At 43.6% G+C, this 20,385-nt stretch overlaps 3 protein-coding genes across 9 annotated transcripts; 1 reads left to right on the top strand and 2 right to left on the bottom strand.

Moving 5' to 3' along the window:
* Positions 1–9,614: 9,614 nt before the first annotated feature.
* Positions 9,615–12,922, bottom strand: ccdc122 (coiled-coil domain containing 122). 6 transcript variants are annotated; one of them, XM_032557174.1, is made up of 6 exons: positions 12,331–12,561; positions 11,799–11,969; positions 11,318–11,712; positions 11,138–11,254; positions 10,998–11,071; positions 10,387–10,913 (listed from the first exon to the last, which is right to left on the bottom strand). In XM_032557174.1, the coding sequence occupies exons 1-6, from the start codon at positions 12,353–12,355 to the stop codon at positions 10,835–10,837; spliced, it is 861 nt and encodes a 286-aa protein (XP_032413065.1). In that variant the 5' UTR covers positions 12,356–12,561; the 3' UTR covers positions 10,387–10,834. The 6 variants fall into 6 exon arrangements, with proteins under 6 accessions (XP_032413066.1, XP_032413067.1, XP_032413065.1 ...); XM_032557175.1 differs by lacking the exon at positions 12,331–12,561 and adding an exon at positions 12,811–12,922 and having other exon boundaries at positions 9,615–10,913; positions 11,138–11,716; XM_032557176.1 differs by lacking the exon at positions 12,331–12,561 and adding an exon at positions 12,579–12,743 and having other exon boundaries at positions 9,615–10,913; positions 11,138–11,716.
* mtrf1 (mitochondrial translational release factor 1) lies at positions 12,534–16,567 on the top strand. Of its 2 annotated transcripts, none has more exons than XM_032557168.1 (9): positions 12,534–12,991; positions 13,080–13,171; positions 13,593–13,674; positions 13,871–13,978; positions 14,189–14,394; positions 14,462–14,579; positions 14,652–14,788; positions 15,652–15,750; positions 15,959–16,567. In XM_032557168.1, the coding sequence occupies exons 1-9, from the start codon at positions 12,601–12,603 to the stop codon at positions 16,082–16,084; spliced, it is 1,359 nt and encodes a 452-aa protein (XP_032413059.1). In that variant the 5' UTR covers positions 12,534–12,600; the 3' UTR covers positions 16,085–16,567. The 2 variants fall into 2 exon arrangements, with proteins under 2 accessions (XP_032413059.1, XP_032413060.1); XM_032557169.1 differs by having other exon boundaries at positions 12,535–12,991; positions 14,222–14,394.
* Positions 16,568–16,807: 240 nt separating this feature from the next.
* On the bottom strand, positions 16,808–20,286 carry wbp4 (WW domain binding protein 4). Its single transcript, XM_032557170.1, has 10 exons — positions 20,152–20,286; positions 19,916–19,988; positions 19,337–19,399; positions 18,615–18,741; positions 18,335–18,544; positions 18,189–18,259; positions 18,025–18,100; positions 17,549–17,760; positions 17,243–17,475; positions 16,808–17,165 (listed from the first exon to the last, which is right to left on the bottom strand). Coding segments are annotated over exons 1-10 (1,269 nt in total). The 5' UTR covers positions 20,154–20,286; the 3' UTR covers positions 16,808–16,963.
* Between the last annotated feature and the right edge of the window lie 99 nt (positions 20,287–20,385).

Genomic DNA, 20,385 nt, shown 5'->3' with positions numbered 1-20,385 from the left:
ATGAACTCCCTACATCTCACTTTATTTTCCATATTACCTGAAGCCAAAAAAAAAAAAAAAAAAAGATGGTGGGACTATTCATTTACCAACATTCATTTGTGTCCACAAAATTTACCATTCGACTGCATCTATTGTATTTTGTGGTTTTAATGTGACAAAATGTTACTTTTGTTCAAATGTAACATTGATGCCAATCACATTGAAGCCTCTCTAAGTGACTAATGCCACACAGTTTTAGGAGGTTGGTTTTCTGGGTCTTCAGTCTGTCCCTGTTCCACTTGATCAAAGTCACATTTCTCAGAGTCACGTGTCCCTCCGCCGGGCCAGAGAACTTCTGAAGTTTCAAAACAAACCGCAGACAGAAGCACATCTAGAGCAGCACGTAGCTCACACCCCTTTGGGGTGAGAGGTCAAGGGGGCTGGTGGGATTGTGGCGCATTAAATCCTCCACTTTTTCCTTTTCCTCCCCTCAGCACCTTCCTCGCTTCTTGAAACTGTTCTTGACATCCTGAAAACACTCCTCACCACTTCAGCAAAGTAGCTGCTGTAATGGTTTTCACTCGGTGCAGCTTAAACGTCGGTATGGTGGAACTGGTTCTGCATTTTTCCATCCGTGCCACTGTGAGGAAGGCGGCTGCATTCCTTTGCCCAGAGTGAAACTCGGTGTCACCTTCGCAGCACTTCATTCCTTCTCGCCGAAAATGATTTGTTTGTGTTGACTGGCAGACTGCAACCTGCAACCAGACATGGGAATACCACTGAACTGAGATGACAAAGGCACATAGCAACAAGGTTCTGCTTGCCTAAACTTGCCTACCCTAATTAAGAGCATTGTTTACAGTCAACCTGCTGTGATCTATGAACATTTTCATTTGGAGAAAATGTGGAATAGTAGCTGTAGAGGACCAGAGTCACTCATCCATCCATTGTCTTTAGCCGCTTGGTCGTGTCTCTATCAGCCGTTGGATGACAGACAGAGATACTCTTAGAGTACTCAGCTGATCTCACAGTCATGTTTGTAGGAGAACCCAGACAGAAACTACGAATGCACAGAGAGAACATGTGAACTCCTTGCAGAAAGACTTCAAACCAACACGACAGAACAATTACAACTTGCCTGCTAGCAACACATTGCTGAAAATCCATTTTTCTGAGATGTGTGGTCCATGCTAGGTTTGCAGCCTCTATTTCCTGTTTATTACAGCCAAACGTGGCATCAATACGAGACGAATTGATGCTTCACGCAGCCTGGTTGATTCGCTTCAAACTAGTAGATCACCGCAGAACCACAAAATTGACAATTGGGGCGAGTTAAAAATGTCTTCTCTCTATTTCACCAGCAGGAAGAACCTTCCAGACTGTTGAAGCCTGATTTCCACTGTTTGAAAACAAAATGAGCGGCGGCGGCCTGTTCCGCCCGAGTGCTGAAAAGCAGCAAGCATAGGAACCGGCATGGCCGTCGCCACGCCAGGCTCTGCGCGGACACATTCAGTCGCCACTCAACAAGGAGAAGTGTCGACCCTGTGCTGTTGTGACCTCACACCATAACAGACTCACTGTCACCCAGTCAGTGTGTCTGCTGAACATAGAGGGGGAAAAAAATGGAACCACTGCATTGTTTGTGTCTGAAAATTATTCAGATTTTTCAGGTGGACTATTTCCCCTTCATGCAAATTGAGTGTGACAGGCACGCCGGAGCAGGTGTTCACCAAACGCTGAGGCTTTTTCCATGCTAAGCTGAGGAGCTGAATGCTGTCTGGTTTGACGTCTGACAATCTGGGTAGAGATTTTGGCAGGAATGCACAAAACTCCTCACAGGAACCCGTAAGTCCAACTCTCTGCTTGCAGACACAGTTGCAAGCACCTGAGGTCAGGTTTTATCGCTGCGCTGCTTCCTGTTTGCTTCCTGTTTTTTTAGACAGGAAAAGAAGCTTTGTCTTTCTTTCTTCCTCTTGTCGTCCTTCCAGTCTTTCAGGATTTTTTAAAACTCGAGCAAAAGCAACTTCTCCCAGGTCTTTGTTGCCTCCTTCAGCCTGCGTCACACAATCGAAGGCAAATCAGGAGGGTTTTTTTTTTTAGCTCATACACCTCAAGCCAAAAAAAATTGTTGCAAAAGCATCAATTGTCCATTATTATTTCTTAAAACCAGGCGTTCATGTTAAAAGTTATCTGTCAAAGGATATTAATGCAAATATTTCACACACAGTAACAATAATAATATATTTTCAGACAAATATTTGTCAGCAGACACAGTATCTTTCACTGGTGTGCATGTGAGTCATGCTGCATGTATTCACCATGATAGCAATGCATATTGTGTGTAACACTGTGTATTTACTGTATGTGTGTGTTGTGGAGCTACACCTCCAGCACAAGGAACGGACCGCCATCAAAAATCTCCAAATTTTATTTTTTTTGAGAGCTTAGATCCAGGATTAAACTGGGGGTAAACTGTTTACCCCCAGTTTAAACCAGTTTAAACTTAAAGTCTTAAACTTTAAGATAGATAGATAGATAGATAGATAGATAGATAGATAGATAGATAGATAGATAGATAGATAGATAGATAGATAGATAGATAGATGATTATTTAATACTCCATATCAGTGAGTTTTCTAAGATGCTTAATATTTATAAAGACTATTATTCTTTTTTGCAAGTTTTTTTTTTTTTAGATCATTTTGTGAAAGTTATTGACATAAACACTTCTACTCCAATTACAACTCAGAATGCCCCATAACAGGTAAAACAACAAGAGGGCAGAGAATACTTTTTTTTTTGCAAGCGGTAGCTCAAATAGTTTCTCATCATTAGCTTAGTCTGCAGTGATCTTTCATACCGTCTCAATGATGTGCATTGTTTGTCTGCGTTTGCGACCTGCAGCACAATCTGAAACCGCCTCCAGTCTGAGTCATGCCAGTTGCGTCCTCAGCATGATCCTAGCAAAGGTCTTCTTTAACTGGACGCTTGGAAATGAGGCAGATAAGTGTTTAAAACACGGGTGCATGTCAGAGGTGAAATGCACGCGGCCGGACAAAAACGAAGTGCCCACACGAGACCCACACAACAAACTAAAGGTGGCAAATACAAAAAAAAAAAAGCAGAGGAAGGGTCAGGAAGTCACGAAAACAGCAGCGTGTGGGCAGGGCGCATGAAAAACAGCAGGGATTCGTGTTTCGAACAACAATCCCGAGCAAGTCTGTCATTTTTACAGCCTGACACATCGAAGCGAACCTGCCATTCGCTGGCTCAGCAAACAGAAAAGAAAAGGTGACAGTAAAGCTCGTGATGTGACATTGTGGGCTGAGTTGGTGTGAGAGAGTGAAGATGGAGTCCTGACACAACGCAGTAACCGTGTATGTAACCAAGCAAATACTTCAAGTCCCTTTCTTTCAGTACTATATTAACACCCCTTGAGCCCTCAAGGGGAAATGGATATAATAAAGGGACATTTGCATAAATATTCTCCTTCTTAATAATAAAGCAGAATTTGAAGACGAGACACTGAACACAAGATGAGGCACATTAAGATCAACTCTGTCTTTTTTCATTTGGCGCTCCGTTGAAAACGTTTCCAGTCGTTCCTCTTGTTCTCCTGACAGCCATCGGTCTGAACTGCAGTCGTCATTTGTTGCTTTTGTTGCGCTTCCAGTAAAACAGTTTCATTGGGTTTGACCAATACTTCCCAAATAGTGAGAACCAGGACTTAAAGGGATACTGTTAGTTATAAAAGTAGACCTCATTTGGGAAATATTTATCTTACATGTAAGAACAACGCAGTAACAACACTGTAGGTTATTTAGTATTTTACCGTTTTTAATCAAATATTTTCACAGGAACGTCGCCGTGTTGTTCACGCTGCAATGTATTGTAAAGGAGGATTGATATAGCTGATCATGGCCCAGATTCCCTTCCAGATGTTGAACTAGAATTTTGTGAAGGTTAATACGTTTTTGCACACAGATAAAAACGGATCTGATCTGATTTCATTAGCAGTTTCATTTCTGTATTTTTGTCAACTTCTCTTCCTATTTTCTTTGGTAGAGTCGGTGAAGAGCCTGTTGTGACTAGTAGATTTGGTAGGATTGGTTTTACGTTATTCTGACGCCACAGGCATGTTTCACCTTGCAGACATTTTCCACTTACACACATCATCCTGGACGTAGGTCAAAACTAGAACTTTAGTCTCATCTTTTTTCTTCTACTGTTGGTTTAAGTCATAAAACCCTTATTGCAACGTGTCAAAGTGTGTTGTTGTGAGGATTGTAATGTGACAAAATATGGTAAAAATAAAAAAAAGATGCCAATGGTTGGTTGTGTCTGCTGCCGCTCATCAGACACACATGACTGAGGGATTTGTGACTCGCTTCTCCACATGCAGGAGTGGGAAAGCCTACAGGGTTTGTTTGTGCTCTTTTTCATCAGGGAGGAAAAATGGACTAAAAGATTATTTTTTTGCTTTTTGCACTGTGCAAAAGTTTTACGGGTTTTTTTTATGTTTTCCGTCCGAGCAGCCAGAGCTTGTTTATATCTTCCAGAGCCATCTCCATCAGGCGGTTCTCCGGACTTTCTGAAGCTCTTTGTTTTGTTTTCGTGCCCTGTGGGCAGGCATTACCGCACAGTGATAAAATTTGCAGCTGTTGGGGGAATAAATAGGAAACAGTTTGTGCAGCTTTCCCATCTGGTCTTACTAAAAAGAGGAGGAGACACTCAAGCTCCAGTCTGTTCCAACTAGTTCTTCCCTCTCGATTCCATTCATAATTTACTGCCCCGGTGTTTCAGTAAGTTTACAGAGAGAAGGCAAGCAAAGACGAGCCTCCTTCTCTCCTGCTTGTTTTCATCATCCAGCACAGAGCCCTGCCACCCCATCCGCCCCCCCCTGGTTGTCTGGTTGCCCTACTTTCTCGCTGTGGAGAGGCAATAATCAGCCTCCTCATCTCTGTTGCTGCAGATTTTTTATGGCCATGCCTGCGACGCCTGCAGTCTAAACCATCTGCACCTCACAGCGTGCCGTTTATTTAAGAGGCTGTTTATTTACGAGAGGTGCGCCGGTATCTTTTGGCCCATATTTTGAATTCAATAACCTGGTATCGAAATGCGGAACAGCGGGCCTTCAAACACTTTGTGATATTTTGGACAGGACACGTTGTTAAGCATCCGCATCGGGCCTGTGAAATCAACAAGAAAATCTAGGTCAACATGCTCCTTTTTATGAAATACTGAAACTAAAATACAAGACCATGCACATGCTGTGAGCCCTACAGACGTAACTAGTCCTTTTTTTCCCCAATAACATTGTTACAACCTAATAATTACTAAACTACAGCACCACAACTCCTCCATTGTACTTAACATTGGGCAGAAGGTGCTTTTTGTAGTCTTCATTCCCCCCAAACCCGCCTCCGTTGTTTGTTGCTCAGTCTTAATGATGACCTTCCTTTTTCAAGATTTTTTTTTCCACAGCTCCACTTGTTTTTAACTTTTAGGCCCCTTGCTCTGATTGCAGATACGTTCAGGTTTACAGGAGTCGCCTTTCTGACAGCAGTATCTCGTCTTTTCTGTTTAAAGGGAGACTAAAGGTTCGTTTCCAGCCATGTCTATTCCTCTTCAATCAAAATCCAGCTTGTTTGCCTAGAGAGAGTCTGGTGCGGTTGGGGAGGTGTGAATGTGCAATCGAACCTAAAGAGCAAACTCCGGTTCGCCTGCGAACCTCGGTCTGGGTTTTGGTCGAAGTGAACTCTGCTTTGGTTTGAACGGATATGTGAACGCCAAGCGGAGCGAAGACAGCTGCAAGCGCATTAACCGTACTGATCCCTGACACAACATGAGCTCATCTTTGATCTGAATATGCAGCCCAACATTTGATTTTACGAAGCAAGACGGAAGCGATCAGCTCTTGCCGGTAAAGGAGATTGTGTTTGCGCAACTCAGGTGGAGCAGGGTGCAGCTCCGTCACGTGCTGAACGTCAAAGGCTTCCTTGATTACACCTGGAAAACTGTATAACCACGTCACAGCTTCAACACTTTCATCCCACATTCCTGAAACTCAGCCATAGTCAGCATGTCTTGTCCGTGCAAATACAAACACTGCTCAGACGGCAGCGCCTGAGCCACGCCCCGGAGTACGCCTCAATCCGGTTTCTCTGTAATTCCGATCCGGAGAACACAGCTCAGCTCCTATACAGACAATCTACACCCGCTGGGCTCGTTTAAATGTTTAGCCACCTGCTAATTGTTCGTTCTTAACATCTGACCCCAGAGCACCAACGTGTGCATAGAGAATGTTTAAAGTTGACCCAAACCAGTGTTCTAATGCTGTTTAGTCCAACAAGGTCCAGTGGGAGCAATTAGACGCCTGCAGAGGTCCCAGAGGTTTCTCTTTTTCATTTCTCCACCCTGGTAAACATCGTGTCACCCCACACTTCCCAGCACTCGCCAGTCAGGATTACTGCTTTCTGAACCAGGACCTTCCTTTTCCAAACAAAGTATGGCGAATAAACTCTTCGCTCCCTGGTGGTAAAGCCACACCGACACTGACTGTCCGGTGGTTTCCCTGGACGTTTTTCAAAGCTTTAAAGCCACAATCGAGCAGTTCAGATCAGAGGGGAAACGCAGGTTTATGTGGAAATTGAGATATTCAGCTGAAACAATCCATTTTTTTTTCCTAGAAGAGAAAACAAAGCGGCAATCAGACGCCGTGTTACATTCATCTGGTGCTTGTTCACAACAGCTCAGGAGAGCATAAGGCCACCAGTTACCAGGTGGCTGTCTGGACAAACCATTCAGGAAAACATGTCGTCCTTCAAACTAAATACTATGGACCAAAGTTACTGCCTGAATAAAGTATTTTCATTTTTCTGTTAGCTATACGTTTTTTGCAGTGGGAAACGCTCCCGGTGTGAACGATCGTAACGAAAGCATGACCACGCCATTTGACTCTCTTGTTCCTAAACATAGTGTTAGGCCTTTTCATTTAGATGACACACTGCCGTGAATATGTGACTTTGAGGAGTGAACTGTCCACTTTTAGTTTTTGTAAATTCACTAGCAGCGCTAGCTATCCTGCATGTGTTAACATGTGAGCAGCAGAGCAACTGAAAAATTCCCTCTACCTGTAAAAGTTTAGATTACAGAAGCTGTTTTGAAGGACAGATGGAACAGGCTGAACATGGAATCACTTCTCATGTATATTGCTTTTGCGTTTATCATTTTTTCTTGTTTTCATTTCTTCTGTAACAATTGTTTCAATAACTTCATTTAAAATGATCCTTCACTACATTTTTTGTTTGTCTACAACAGTAAAATAATTTCAAAGCGCCTTCCAGGTCAGAAGCTTGTCATTTTTTTTTGTAGACTGCATGGTTGTTTATGTGTTTATTAAAATTCTCCAACTGAACTCAATGATTTCTCGGGGTTGGAGGCACCAAGGGTAAACCCACCCCACCACCTTATAGCTTTAAAGTTATGCCAAAAATTATTTTTCTAAAACTTCTGTTACAGCAATATTACAACACCTGTTCATGGAAGTGGAAGATGATATGAAGCAAAACTCTAGGAAAGCACAGTTCCTGATAGTGCCTGTCCTTTTCCAGGAGGGAGGTCGCAGGGTTTTGTGGGTTTCTGTTTGAAATAAAACCTGGTTTAAAAAAAAACCCCTAAAAAACTGAATTCCGAGAAGAACCATCGACATACCATAAGGAGTAAAAACCAGTCTGAACAAGCAATGCGTTGTTTGCTTGCAGTGACAAAAATGGATAAATATCTGTGATGTCAAAAAGACTGAAAACTCTTGTGACGCTTATCTGTGGTCGTGTTTTAAGTTTTCACTTCCAGGTAATGTTTCTGTTTACCAACACGCCAGAAGACTGAAGTCAAAGATTACATTTACCCTGAAGACAAACTCAAAAACCAAACTGGAATCCTTCAATGGGAAAAGCTAATTAAAAACAGCCTCCTACTGTTTTCCTGAACTGTTATCAGCAGGAAAGTGCTTCACCTCACAGATTCAAAGAATTTATTACTAGAAGAACAGACCTGGAGGCATGTGCTTTGCTTTTACTCAGCTTCACTTTAACAAGCACAGGGCAGCTAGCCAGAGTGTTTCCACACAGCTAGAAAAGTACCACACACACACACACACACACCCCTAATCATACACATTCCCACACAGGATGTTTTGTTTGTTTTAAACGGGATTATTTTTAACGGTCGGTGCCCCGGCCAACTCAACACTAAAATGGTGTTTCAGGGAACCCCAAATGTTTTGTGTTTTGTATTGCTGCGGACAATGAGCGCGCCTCTGCTGTGAAAATTCTGACCCCACGATTTCAGGTGTGTCCGACGCAAACGTTTTTTTCAGCGGCTCAGGCCCGGGCCTCCGCTCGGATCCGGCGTTTCGGGAGACCAGAAAGGACCATTTTTTGAAACCGGATCCCAGAGCGGGATCAATTTCCAAAACGCTGGTTTCGTGATTCATCGTGGACATGTGAGCCATGTCTTTTTTTAAAATGATGATACTGGTCCTCGTGCCGTCTCTCTATCCTGTATGTGCCAAATATGGCGCATTGGTTGTTTTTTTTTTGTTGTTGTTTTGTTGCAGTGTTTCAGCACCTCTGAGTGTCCTGGCCTGCCTAAAACATTTAGGCTTTGCTGGCCCCAAACAAAGATCACACAAATCAAAATGTCTTATGACAAATGTGTCATGGGAGTGGGATTATGTAAATGGGAGTCAAGGAACTCCCCGCTCCTCATTGCATGGGAACATTTACCATCTCCCTTATTTTTCGTCACCACGTTCATTTAATTTGTGTCAACGAGGAAGTAAAAATAGTCCTTCGCGGTTCGCGCGTGGACAAACGAGACTGTGGGTGGAAGCGTGCAGGCATGTGGTTGGACTATTTAGAGAGAACAAACTGAATTCACTTGCAGCTTGTTTCTATTCATGCTAGAAGGTTGTAGGTAGTCTAAGAGGAGGCCCATGGCAGAGCGGTGTCCGGGGACTGTCAGGCCGGCCGTTGATAGGAGCTCAGCCAGGCTCTGGTACTGCAAACACAACCGAATACCAGCTGGCAGAACACCACTTCAATGTAAAGGATTTAAACTATCGTCCATTTTTAAGACCTCCTTGTGCTTTTACCTTCCTGGTTGTCATTAGACGTTGCTTCAATATGTCAGCGTAATGTCCTTTCCTCGTGATGACACTTATTTTGCAAAGTGCAAGACATATCACTGACACGTGATGCTGTTATGTTGCTTTTTGTAGAAATGACTTCTTCACCTCTGAGTGGCCTTTCGGCTCGTGTTCGGCTCCCCTTCCTGTTTCATCCGCTGTTTTCACAAGCTCTTCTCGTCTTTGCTCCGGGGTTATAGGTGCTCACAAATAAGTTTGAAATATTTTTGTTAGAGTACGCTGCTAGATTGTCTTTAAATAGCTAGCTTAAAGGTGAAATCATAAAAAAAAGGAAAACAAAAAAGACAACAACTCAAAATGCTAAAGGAACAATAGAATAACAAGTTGATTTATTAATAAGTTCATTTATTTTTAAAGACGACCTTAATGAATCGATTTTTAAATACTTTTAAATGCTATATACTTAATCATTTGATTTTTTAAAAACTTAAACAGAAACGCTAACTTGCATTTTTAAATGTTTACTTAAATACTATTTTTAAAATGCCAACCCAAATGCCAAATTGTACTAGCTCATTTTGTTTTTAATGCATCCTAAGTCACTTGCATTTAAATGCAAACCTAAATTTCAAATGCTTAACTTGTTTTGAAGTCTAATTTAAATACCAACTTCTTTTTAAAGAACTTATTTTTTAAACCTCACTGAAATACAAAATGCTAAGTTGTACCAAATGCTAGCTCACTGTTTTTAGGTCCAACAGTTTAGCTAAACAAGTTGTTTCTGAAAGTTAACTAAAGTGCTGTGGCTGTGCCAAACTTAGCTAGCTAAATGCAAACTTGGTTATTAGATTTCAACCTAAATGCTACCTTCCAGCAATTTTGCTAACTTTGTTTTTATTTCCAATTGAAACTCAAATGCCAAACACTTTAAAAAAATACTATCTAAATGGTAACTCAACTCCTGACTTGTTTTAAAATGTTTGTTTCCTCCACTTTTAAAAAAAATAGGAGAGCAGCCGTCCCACTTCACACATTTTAGCACTTGTAAAAGCTTTTCAACATGACATCTCTGTCCATTTTTGACGAAACATTTAATTTTCTTGCTTCAGTCTGCATGGTGTGGACTCGGTTCTTAAAAATGCTGAGCAATCGTTGCATTGCTGTGCCAAAGAAGTCATACCCTGGACCGTGGGACGGAGGAACTGCCACTTCGCAGCCGTCAAGCCACTTAGTGGAGCAGAAGCTGGAAGAGGAGCTGGAACGGTGCGTTCCAAAACAAACTTCATTGCCTCGTCAGCTACAGTGGACACGTGGCTTTTGTTGTGCCTCAAACTCTGTTCTGCAGGGACTGATTTTCTGCCATCGCTCGAGCCGAAATCCCATCTCACGCTCTGCTCGCGTCGACACCAATTCACACACAGAAGATGAACGTGTCTTTATTTAACAAACTCTCAGTGGATTAGCGGTTGGATTCGGCAAAGCTCAAATTGAGGCCATTAGCGGTTTGCATAAACACAGAACATGACAAACGCATCAGAAGCCGCAGCTAGAGATTTACTGCAGGGTGCTGCCCCCACCTGTTCAACACGAGGAACAAAAATCTAACCGTTCTATAAGTAGCAAGTATCTTAAATGCCTAAATGTGTCCTCCAGCAGAACAAATAACCCAGATTAGACAAACATAATGTTGTACTTTAAACATCTTCAACCTTGTGAAGAATGCTGCTGCCCCTTGAACTCAGTCAGCTGCTTCTGCAGGTGGAAAATTTCATCCAAAGTCTGCCTGAAAAAACGAGACGGTTTGATTATCTTTAACGTTTTGTTTCACGTAAAGAGGAAATAGATGACTTTGGGGCGATGGCTTTACCTGTGTACGGCCTGAACCCTGCTGAGCTGGCAGCGCAGCCGCTTGGCGATGGCTTCATAGCGCCTGGTTTGGATCTGAAGGAGAGAAAATCATCAGTGAAACGTTTTGATTTTGGGGGATAATTCAATCCTCTGCTCTACCTCGACATCTCTCTTTAGCTTTGCATGAATCTCAAACTCTTTCTTCAGTTGTTCCCTTCCTTCAGCGATGGCTGTCTTCCGCTCAGAGATCTCTCTCTTCAGGGCATCGATTTCCTCCTGGACAGAAGAACATTTACAAAAACCAAATACTTTTAAAATCGTTTTGTGTATGTTTTGCACCTTAGCCGTTTGCAGCGTTATCCCGTTTGGGTTTTGAAGATCCTCCTGGAGATGTTCCTTCTCCTGCCTCAGCTTCAAGACCAGCATCCGGTTCTCCGTCAGCTCCCTGTGGGCCTCCGTCTGGCTCACAGCCTGCAGGACGGCGTCTTTGTGGCCTTTCATCTTGTTCCTGTACGCGCTGAATTTTTCCAGAGCGGACCGGGCGGACTCCTCCTCGTCCTGTAAGAGCACGTTCAGCTTTACGTTCTCCTTGTTGATGCCGGCACAGCGGTCCTGCAGCAGCGCTCTTTGCTTCTCCAGATGCTCCATCTCTCCGTCCAGCAGGCGGACTTCTCTCCACTTGGACCTCAGCCGGTGCTCCACATGTGGAATTTCCTTTTCAATGTCATCCAGAGCTGCCTTCAATAGAAATGCACTGAATCGTAACGGCACGATATGACAGACACTACAGAAATGCAGTGGCTCGCAAAATTATTCATACCCGTCCAAAAGTCGCCTGTGAGCGAAGTTTCATCAGACAAATGATGACGTTGTACCTGCAGGGTTTTCAGAGTTTTCTGTTTCTCTCTCAGGGTCTCGGTCTGGGTGTGGCTGCGCTGACTGACATCCTCCACTGCCTTGGTTAGTGAAAACCCACAGGATTCCCGGGAGCCTGAACACGTCACAATAAATAAAACACCTCAAATCGCGTGTTAAACCAACTTTCTTTTTTTCTGTTCCAGCTGGAATAGAAATGAAGACACTTCATGCATGAATGTGTTTCATATATATCTTCCAGTCGAGGTGAAATATTATGTGTGCAATATAGCCAGAGTTTGAGTTTGTACCACAAATTTGAACTGAAATGTACTTGAAATGTACTTCCGTATTGCCTGTTAGCCTGTTAGTCGTGAAGCTAATATGCTAGTCGGCTAAGAAATATTAGGCTAATATTTAAACCTACTTGGTAAAAAAAAAAATATTTGTTAACATTCCAATATTTACTCCAGCATTTTGCAATATTATTTCCTAACCTTTGTTATCCGGGAATTCCGACATTTTGTTGCGAACACGGAACCCTACAACGCTTTCTGACTTATTTATCACAACTTTATGTAACCGATGAAAACAAAGAGACTGATTAGGAGGACACAGAGAAGCGCCTAATATAACCCAAAGACAAAACTACATTTCCCAGAAGTCTTTATTGCTAGAATTCCGGCTACTTCCGGTGTGTGCTTGCGTCATCAGCGCGCGCCGGAAGCAACATTTTCTTCCTCACCGGCTCCTAAAAATGAGCTGAAATGTTTCCCCCTCGCTGGTTCGGTCTGTGCGGTCGCTGCAGCCGTGTAGTTTCACGCCGTGGGCTTCCGTGGGGGGCCCCGAAGGGCCACAGCAGGCCAAGATATGCGAACTTTACAGAGGTGCAGCTCCGAGGCACCGATGCGGTCCCGAAACGCCTTTCGCATTGCGATGCAGGGGATTTGTACAGCAACAGCTCAGTTCAGAGGTACCTGCAGAAACTGATGGAGCAACACAGAGACGTCAGCCGGAAGCTACAACACGATCACCTCTGTGATTCAGACAGGAAAGCGCTGCTGAAGACGCACACAGAGCTGCTGCCTGTTGCTGGTCTGTTTGGGAGCATCGAGCAAGCCCAGAAAGACTTGGAGGAAGTCCTTTCGCTTCTGCGCAGTGAGTAGTGACTGAAACCTTTCGTATTCCTAAACTTAGGGGTGGGATATTCGTGTCTTTGGCTCATTTTGAACCTGTGAATACTCAGCCGGTACTGAGGATGGAGATCCAAACCTGATCCAGCTGCTCAGAGAGGAGGAGGCGCAGATCTGCAGCAGCATCCTGACCTTGAGAAAACACGTGAGTCCTGTGCAAACATCTACAGAGCTTTAATGTCAAGGTCAGTGTTTATTTTTTATTTTTGCATTCAACACATTAATATCAGTAGGAGCTGTCAAAAAAAAACAGGAAACAAACCTGTGGTTCCAAGCTAAAACACTGTTACTAGCATAATACCTGATGCTGGCTGGTTTCAGGTATATCTGTCCATCATTAGCCAACCAGTGGAAGGTATATTGTGCTTTCTAAAGATGGAACCCAAAGCCAACATTTAATGATTAGATAGTAGCTCAGAATGGATCCTTGCGGTACGCCAGTAAGGGGCACAGAGGCATCGAGCAGAAGAAACATCAGTTGAAACTCAGATATGATGTAAAACTGTACGATTTGACCCCAACCAGCTCTTCCTGTTGTCATACTTAAAACTGTATTTCCGCTCCAGTTAATCAAAGCTCTTGTGCCCGTTGACCCTCTCGACCCAAGCGACGTTGTGCTGGAGATTGTCTCGGGACGAACAACAGGAGGTAGGAAAGAAAACAGGATTGTTTTCCTTGGCTTTCGAGCATCAAGTTCTGGTTCCTTCGTTTAATTTTCCACGTTTTCTTTGGCAGCGACAAGATCCGTCACTGCTATAATATTGAAAAATCCACGAATGAAAATGAAAATCGGTTAACCTTTGGGGGGGGGGTTCTCAAAAGATGATTCTTGACTCTGTTTCAGGTGACGTCTGCCAGCAGTTCACCAGGGAAATGTTTGACATGTACCGAGGCTTTGCTTGTTACAAGAACTGGGACTTTGAGGTTCTGAACTACTCGCCTGCAGAGTACGGTAAGGTTACCCAACCGAAAGAGTTTAAGAATAGCACCAGTGATGCCAATTTGATTTTTGTTTGCATTTCAGTAAAAAAAAAAAAAAAAAAAATACAATCCTAAAGTTGTGTGGCCAACATTGCTTAACTAGGCTAGAAAATGGACTAAATGCAACAGTCTCTCTTCCGATTGGGTTTGATTGATCATAGTCAATCTTTACTGTGCTCAGATACACAGAGCAATGACAGTTGGCTGTCTTTAGGTGGACTGCACCATGCGGCAGTCAGGATAGCCGGGGATAATGTGTACATGCACCTGAAACATGAAGGAGGAACGCACCGGGTTCAGAGGATCCCTGAGGTGGGCCTCTCATCCAGAATGCAGCGGATCCACACTGGAACTATGTCGGTCATCATCCTGCCGCAGCCAGTGGAGGTACACCCCAAACGTTTACCTCGCTTCTCTCTCTCTCTCTGATGCTAACCTCAAACTCTCTCTGTAGCTGGACGTCCACATTGACCCAAAGGATCTGCGGATCGACACGTTCAGATCACGGGGCCCTGGCGGCCAGAGTGTTAACACGACGGACAGCGCCGTGCGGATAGTTCACCTTCCTACAGGTCCGGTCTGCCAGAGGTCTTCCTGAAGTTACTGAGGAGCCGTTCCAGCTATAAACATGTCGGTCCCAACAGGAATGGCGTCCGAGTGCCAGCAGACGCGCTCGCAGCTGCAGAACAGAGACACGGCCATGCGCATGTTGAGGGCCAAACTCTACCAGAGCGTGATGGGCAAGGAGACCGAGCAAAGGCACACGGCGCGAAAGCAGCAGGTCAGGACACCGTTGAGAATCTGAATGACCAGACAAAAGTTCTCCAGAGAGAACATCACCCTAAGGAAGATGTTCTTTGGACCGATGAGACTAAAACTGAATTATTTGGACACCAGAACATTTTTGGCAGGAATCAAATACAGCATTCCAGAAAAACAAAAAACAAATACCAAAAACTCCAAATTACATTAATAAGTCCCTCCAGTCTTTCAACAAATCTGCAAAACTCACTCAAAGTTCACACAAAATCTACAGATTCCCACATTTTTTTTTTCTGACTTTTACTGCAAATTTTTCTCAAAATTGGCCAAAAACATTGAGTTTAGATGACTGCTGCCTCAGCCTTACTTGACGTCAAGTTATACTCTGGGATCGACATGGCGATTGATAAAAAGTCACATTTAACCTCATGCATTAGCACAAATATCATAAAAAGTTCTTAAAAAAACGTCTAAATTAGCGCCACAAAATCTGTGATTTTGGTTGCTAAAAAAAAACAAAAACACCAAAACAATCGCAAAATCCTGAATGGACTCATCATTGTGAAAAGATGTTAAATATTATTTCGTTTTAAGAAACACTAACTGCATGCTGAAAACAAACAGCTATTGACATTTGCGATAGTTTTATCAATACATCCTGGCACAAGCGGCCCTTTAGATTTTTGATGTGGCCCAAAATGAAAATGAGTTCGACACCCCTGCTCTAAAAGTTTGAAGGAGTCTCTCCATCGGTTCTTTAAAATTTGAAGGTGCACGTACATTTCGTTTGTTGGAGTGGAAGAAAGATTCCACTGTGCTACCTGAATAAAATACCGGGAAGTTCCAGGCCTAGTCAAAGCTCAGCTTTTCTCTGTTATCAAGGTGGGCACACGCAGCCAGGCAGAGAGAATTCGCACCTACAACTTCAGCCAAGATCGAGTCACCGACCACCGGACAGGATACACCACCAGAGACATTAAGGTCAGATAAGAAGCAAATGTTAATATCTACCTATGTCTGCCTGTAAAATTGATTTGATCACAACAAATGTTAACTTAGGGTAAAGTTCGCACTACTTGATGATGACTGAGTGTAGAGCAGGTTTCAGTTTGTGTTTCTGACCAGCAGTCAGAAAAAGGTGGACTTGTGACTCGTGTCCAGCTAAACCTCTCATGCATTTGGTTTTCAGGAGTTCATGAGAGGAGGGGAGGAGCTGGAGGAGCTGATCTCAGACCTGCTGGAGCATTCCGAGCAGGAGGCTCTGCTGGAGGCGGTAGAGATCGGCAGCTTTGTGACCGGACAGCCTGCAGACTGACGGACGGATGGACAGACAAGTAGGGCAGCTGGACTGATGAATGAAAAAATAGACAATGAAAAAGGAAGTAAGGGTGCACCGATACATTGACGTGTTCCGTTTAATAAGTCACCCCATTGTTGCTGACTCAGAAACTATTTATACAAAAAAAAAAAATCTGCATTGACCAAAATCAGGTCAGACTTCTTAAAGATGGATGATCGGCCAGAAAACTGCAATCAGTGAACCTTTACAAACGGACGAGTGGATGGACAGAAGATGACCGGAAAGGTGGAGGACGCAACTTTTAAACTACCAGATTCCACCCTTTATGCTTATCCCTCCCTGCTTATCCCAAACCGGAAAACTGGTCAATGAAATTCCAGACCGAGTGGGAACTTCTCTCCATCACATCTGGAACCAGGCCCGCCACATCGGGATGCACGTCTCCATGCTGCTGCGTATGGTTTTTTTTTTTTTTTTTGGTATTAAAGCTGAACCGTCTGCGTTTCTGGTTATTTGCCAGTCAGGGTGTGGTGAAAACACCTATCAGCTCTACACACACACACACTCCCCACGTCACACCCTGTGTGTATGTGCCAAGAGGCCAACAGCCCTGCTGGGCCTGGAGCAATTGCCTTCTAATTGCTGGAAAATGATCGTGTTGGATTGTCTCCATGTAATAAGATCCCAAACTATAGGAACGTTTCACTAACCTCTCTTCAAAATCACGACTTCAGTGCATAAGAAATACATTACGTTTTTAATCTGGCCAAATCCTGCTTATCATACATTCGGAAAAATAAAAAAACCTCCTACAAAAGTTCATGTCAATCCATTGACACGTTCCTAGAAACTTTTACTTCCAGGAAAGTCTCCATCTGAAAGCTTCTGCTGGAATCAGTCGTCGTCGTCTCTCTGCCGGAGGCTCCTGTTCTTCCCGTTTTGGGTCTTGTTCCTCCGGAATGAGGCGGGTCCGCCCTCCTCTCCCAGAGAGGTGATGACGCGTTCCTTGAACTTGGGTTTCGGTTCCGGCGGGAGTTCTGCCGGAGTGCTGGCCGCGCTCTCCTCCGTCTGGGGCAGCTGTAAATCCACTTTAGCACTGGGAAGCAGACAGGAAAACACCAGCTGATTACCTGTGGCCCACTTCATTCCATGTGTCGGGTTGGGGGTACTTACAATGGATCCTGCTTCTGCTGGACCCGTTCCCAGGCTCCGTACGGATTGGCTGCTCTGGGCCTTTTTACTGGAGTTCTTCCCACTGCCGCCACCTGTGCTACTGTCTCTGGTTTGGGTCCTGACCTCTGCGCCGCTTCCTCTGGTTTTGTCTCTTTCTTTTCCTCTTCCAGAGCGTCTCCTGCCTCTTTATCCTCGCCTTCTTTTTCCGAGGGTTCAGCCTCTGTTTTTCTCTTCTAAAAACAAGAATTGAACTCTCAGGTCTCGCTTTTCAAAATTCGCCCGAGCGTCGTTTTTATTTAATCTCACCCTGAAGTTGATTTTGGGGATTTCGGGCTTCGGATCCACTTCTCCCACCGTCTGCAGCTCCGGTGCCGACCCGTCGGACTCGGAGCGCTCCTCCCTTGCAGGTGCCGTCTCCGGCTGGGAACCCAGTTCCTCACCTGCATTCTCCTCTTTCTCTTGCTGGGTCTCCGGTTCCTCACTGGAAGGAAAGTCCGCCGGCTTCTCCCAGCTGGACTCTTAAGAGGAGACGAACAAAACCGACCCGGTTGACCTCTGGATCAAAGTTATAATAGTTGACTAAAACTAATGAAACAAGGAAAACTGTAATGGAGAAAACTTCTTATAATCAATACTATGACCTTTTTGAATTCTGCACCTAAAATGAACAAAAGTATGAAAAACAAAAGCCACTACTATAACTAACAAAAATTAAATATCGAACTTATAATGACTAATGGAAGCTAGCAAAACGGAGCGGGCTTAGGCAGGGACCTCCTCACCTCCTGTGTTTGTGTTGTAGAAGTATGTGTAGCCATCCGGACTCACAGCCTCCATCCAGGGAGAACCCGAGGAACTCTGAGGGGAAACAGGACCAGAACGTAGAGCTCAACAGGAAGCAGAATGTAAAGCTGCACAGGAACAAGAGCTTGAGGACAGAATTTACCTCAGACTGCTGGGACTGAGCAGAAGCTGAACTTCCTCCCTGGAAACCTTCGGGTTTTTCCCACTGAGACACTGCAGAACAGGAGAAATAAGCCGGAAATGGTTCGGGGTTCCGGCAGGAGGTTCTGTTGCATCAACCTGCCTCACCTCCTGTCACGGTGTTGTAGTAGTAGGTCTGTCCCTCATCGCTCTGGCCTTCCACCCAAACCTGCATCTCACTCGGTCCCTCTCTGGACTTCCTGCTCGCCTTCCATCCCTTCTTCTTCGTCTTCTTCTGCTGCTGCTGCTTTTTGGGCTGACTTCCCACCAGAGGTACAGGCTGATATTGAGAGGCTGCTCGAACTGGAGAACTTGATCCTGCAAAACACACTCAATTTAAATCCAAATAAAAAGCAAAAACGCTTTTAATAACATGTTGCTGAATTACCATCTGATCCCCGTTGCATCCTCTTCAGGTCTTCCTCGTACGCCTTGAGCGCTGCCTCCTCCATCGCTGCAAACTCCTTGGACATCCGCTCCTCCTTCTTTGCCTTTTCAACACTCTTTTTCTTAATCTGCACAGAGAAGGGCGGAGACAGATGAGCGGCTGCTGCTGGCCGGCCAATAGCAGGACAGTGTGGAAGCCTGGAGCTTATCTCTACTGCCAGTCCTGAGAATGATGCCAAATGAGGCACTTTCTCTCTGGTTGATCATCTGTAATGTTTATTTATGTTTATCCAAGTTCTAAACAGCAATATAGAAACAACATATTTTCGTCATCCATTATGCATTCATGGCAACATCCTGTATTTTCTTGCCGTCTCTTTCCAGTCAGGAAAATGTATTCCTGGCTCGATGCTTCAGTTTAAGTTGGTTCAAAACTACTTTATCAATTCAAAATGAAAATGATTTCATTTTCATTAAATAATTAAACAATAATTGCTTTGCTCAGGTAGAGTCCAAACTGGATTATGTATAACAACACAAGCTGAGTATGTTTGTGCACTGATACTAGATGTTATACTATTAAGACAGGAAAATATTTTCGGTGTAAACTTTTATAACACGAGTAAAGCAACTACTATTTGTTTTTACCCCAAATGCATTTGTGTTCAATGTGTGTTAACTGGTTATTTGTCCCATAAATGAATATGAAATCAACATTTTTACCTCTGAAATTTTAGCAGCCACATTTTCTTTGTGATTCTTCCCTCTTTCATGGAACTCGATGCTCTGCAAGACAAACATTGGAAGTAGCAGCATCAAAGATTAGATCAAACATTGGAAGTAGCAGCATCAACGATTAGATCAAACATTGGAAGTAGCAGCATCAACGATTAGATCAAACATTGGAAGTAGCAGCATCAACGATTAGATCAAACATTGGAAGTAGCAGCATCAAAGATTAGATCAAACATTAGAAGTAGCAGCATCAAAGATTAGATCAAACATTGGAAGTAGCAGCATCAAAGATTAGATCAAACGTTAGAAGTAGCAGCATCAAAGATTAGATCAAACGTTAGAAGTAGCAGCATCAACGATTAGATCAAACATTGGAAGTAGCAGCATCAACGATTAGATCAAACATTGGAAGTAGCAGCATCAAAGATTAGATCAAACATTGGAAGTAGCAGCATCAAAGATTAGATCAAACATTGGAAGTAGCAGCATCAAAGATTAGATCAAACGTTAGAAGTAGCAGCATTACCTCCAGAAAGGGATAACGATGTATGTTTCTGTAATACTCACAGGCTTGTTGTCTGCAATCCAGCACTTGCAGTACTGGCAGAATTTCCTCGGCTGCGACTTCCAATAATCCGCCCTGGAAAAGGCACAAAGTTCTTGAATTAAAGAAGTGAAACACGCTGTCATTTAGCTTTAGCCTTCGTTGCTAACGTAAAACACAACGTTTGAATATTTAACCGGTCTGACGTCACACATGCATACAGGTAGAAACCCGTGAGAGTTTTTTTTCCATTACGTACATTTTAGTTCTGCGTGGTCTAAGTAAGAAGAAATTGGTCAAAACGAGCTGAATATGAAGACAACTGCCTTCCACATTTCAACAACCACAACACTGTCCTTTAGTGATTGCGTCATCATGCGTCGTCAAACCAAAAAAGCGTCCAAGTAAGAAAATAATGTATAAAGTTTAAATAATCATTTAAGGCTGACTAAACACAAAAAGTACTTACAAAAAGGAAATAAGTGTTTCTAAT

This window comes from Xiphophorus hellerii, chromosome 24, assembly GCF_003331165.1.
Source record: "Xiphophorus hellerii strain 12219 chromosome 24, Xiphophorus_hellerii-4.1, whole genome shotgun sequence".
In the NCBI taxonomy this organism is placed as follows: domain Eukaryota; kingdom Metazoa; phylum Chordata; class Actinopteri; order Cyprinodontiformes; family Poeciliidae; genus Xiphophorus; species Xiphophorus hellerii.
Note: the sequence above shows the minus strand (reverse complement) of the source record. Positions and strands in the feature narration are given on the sequence as shown.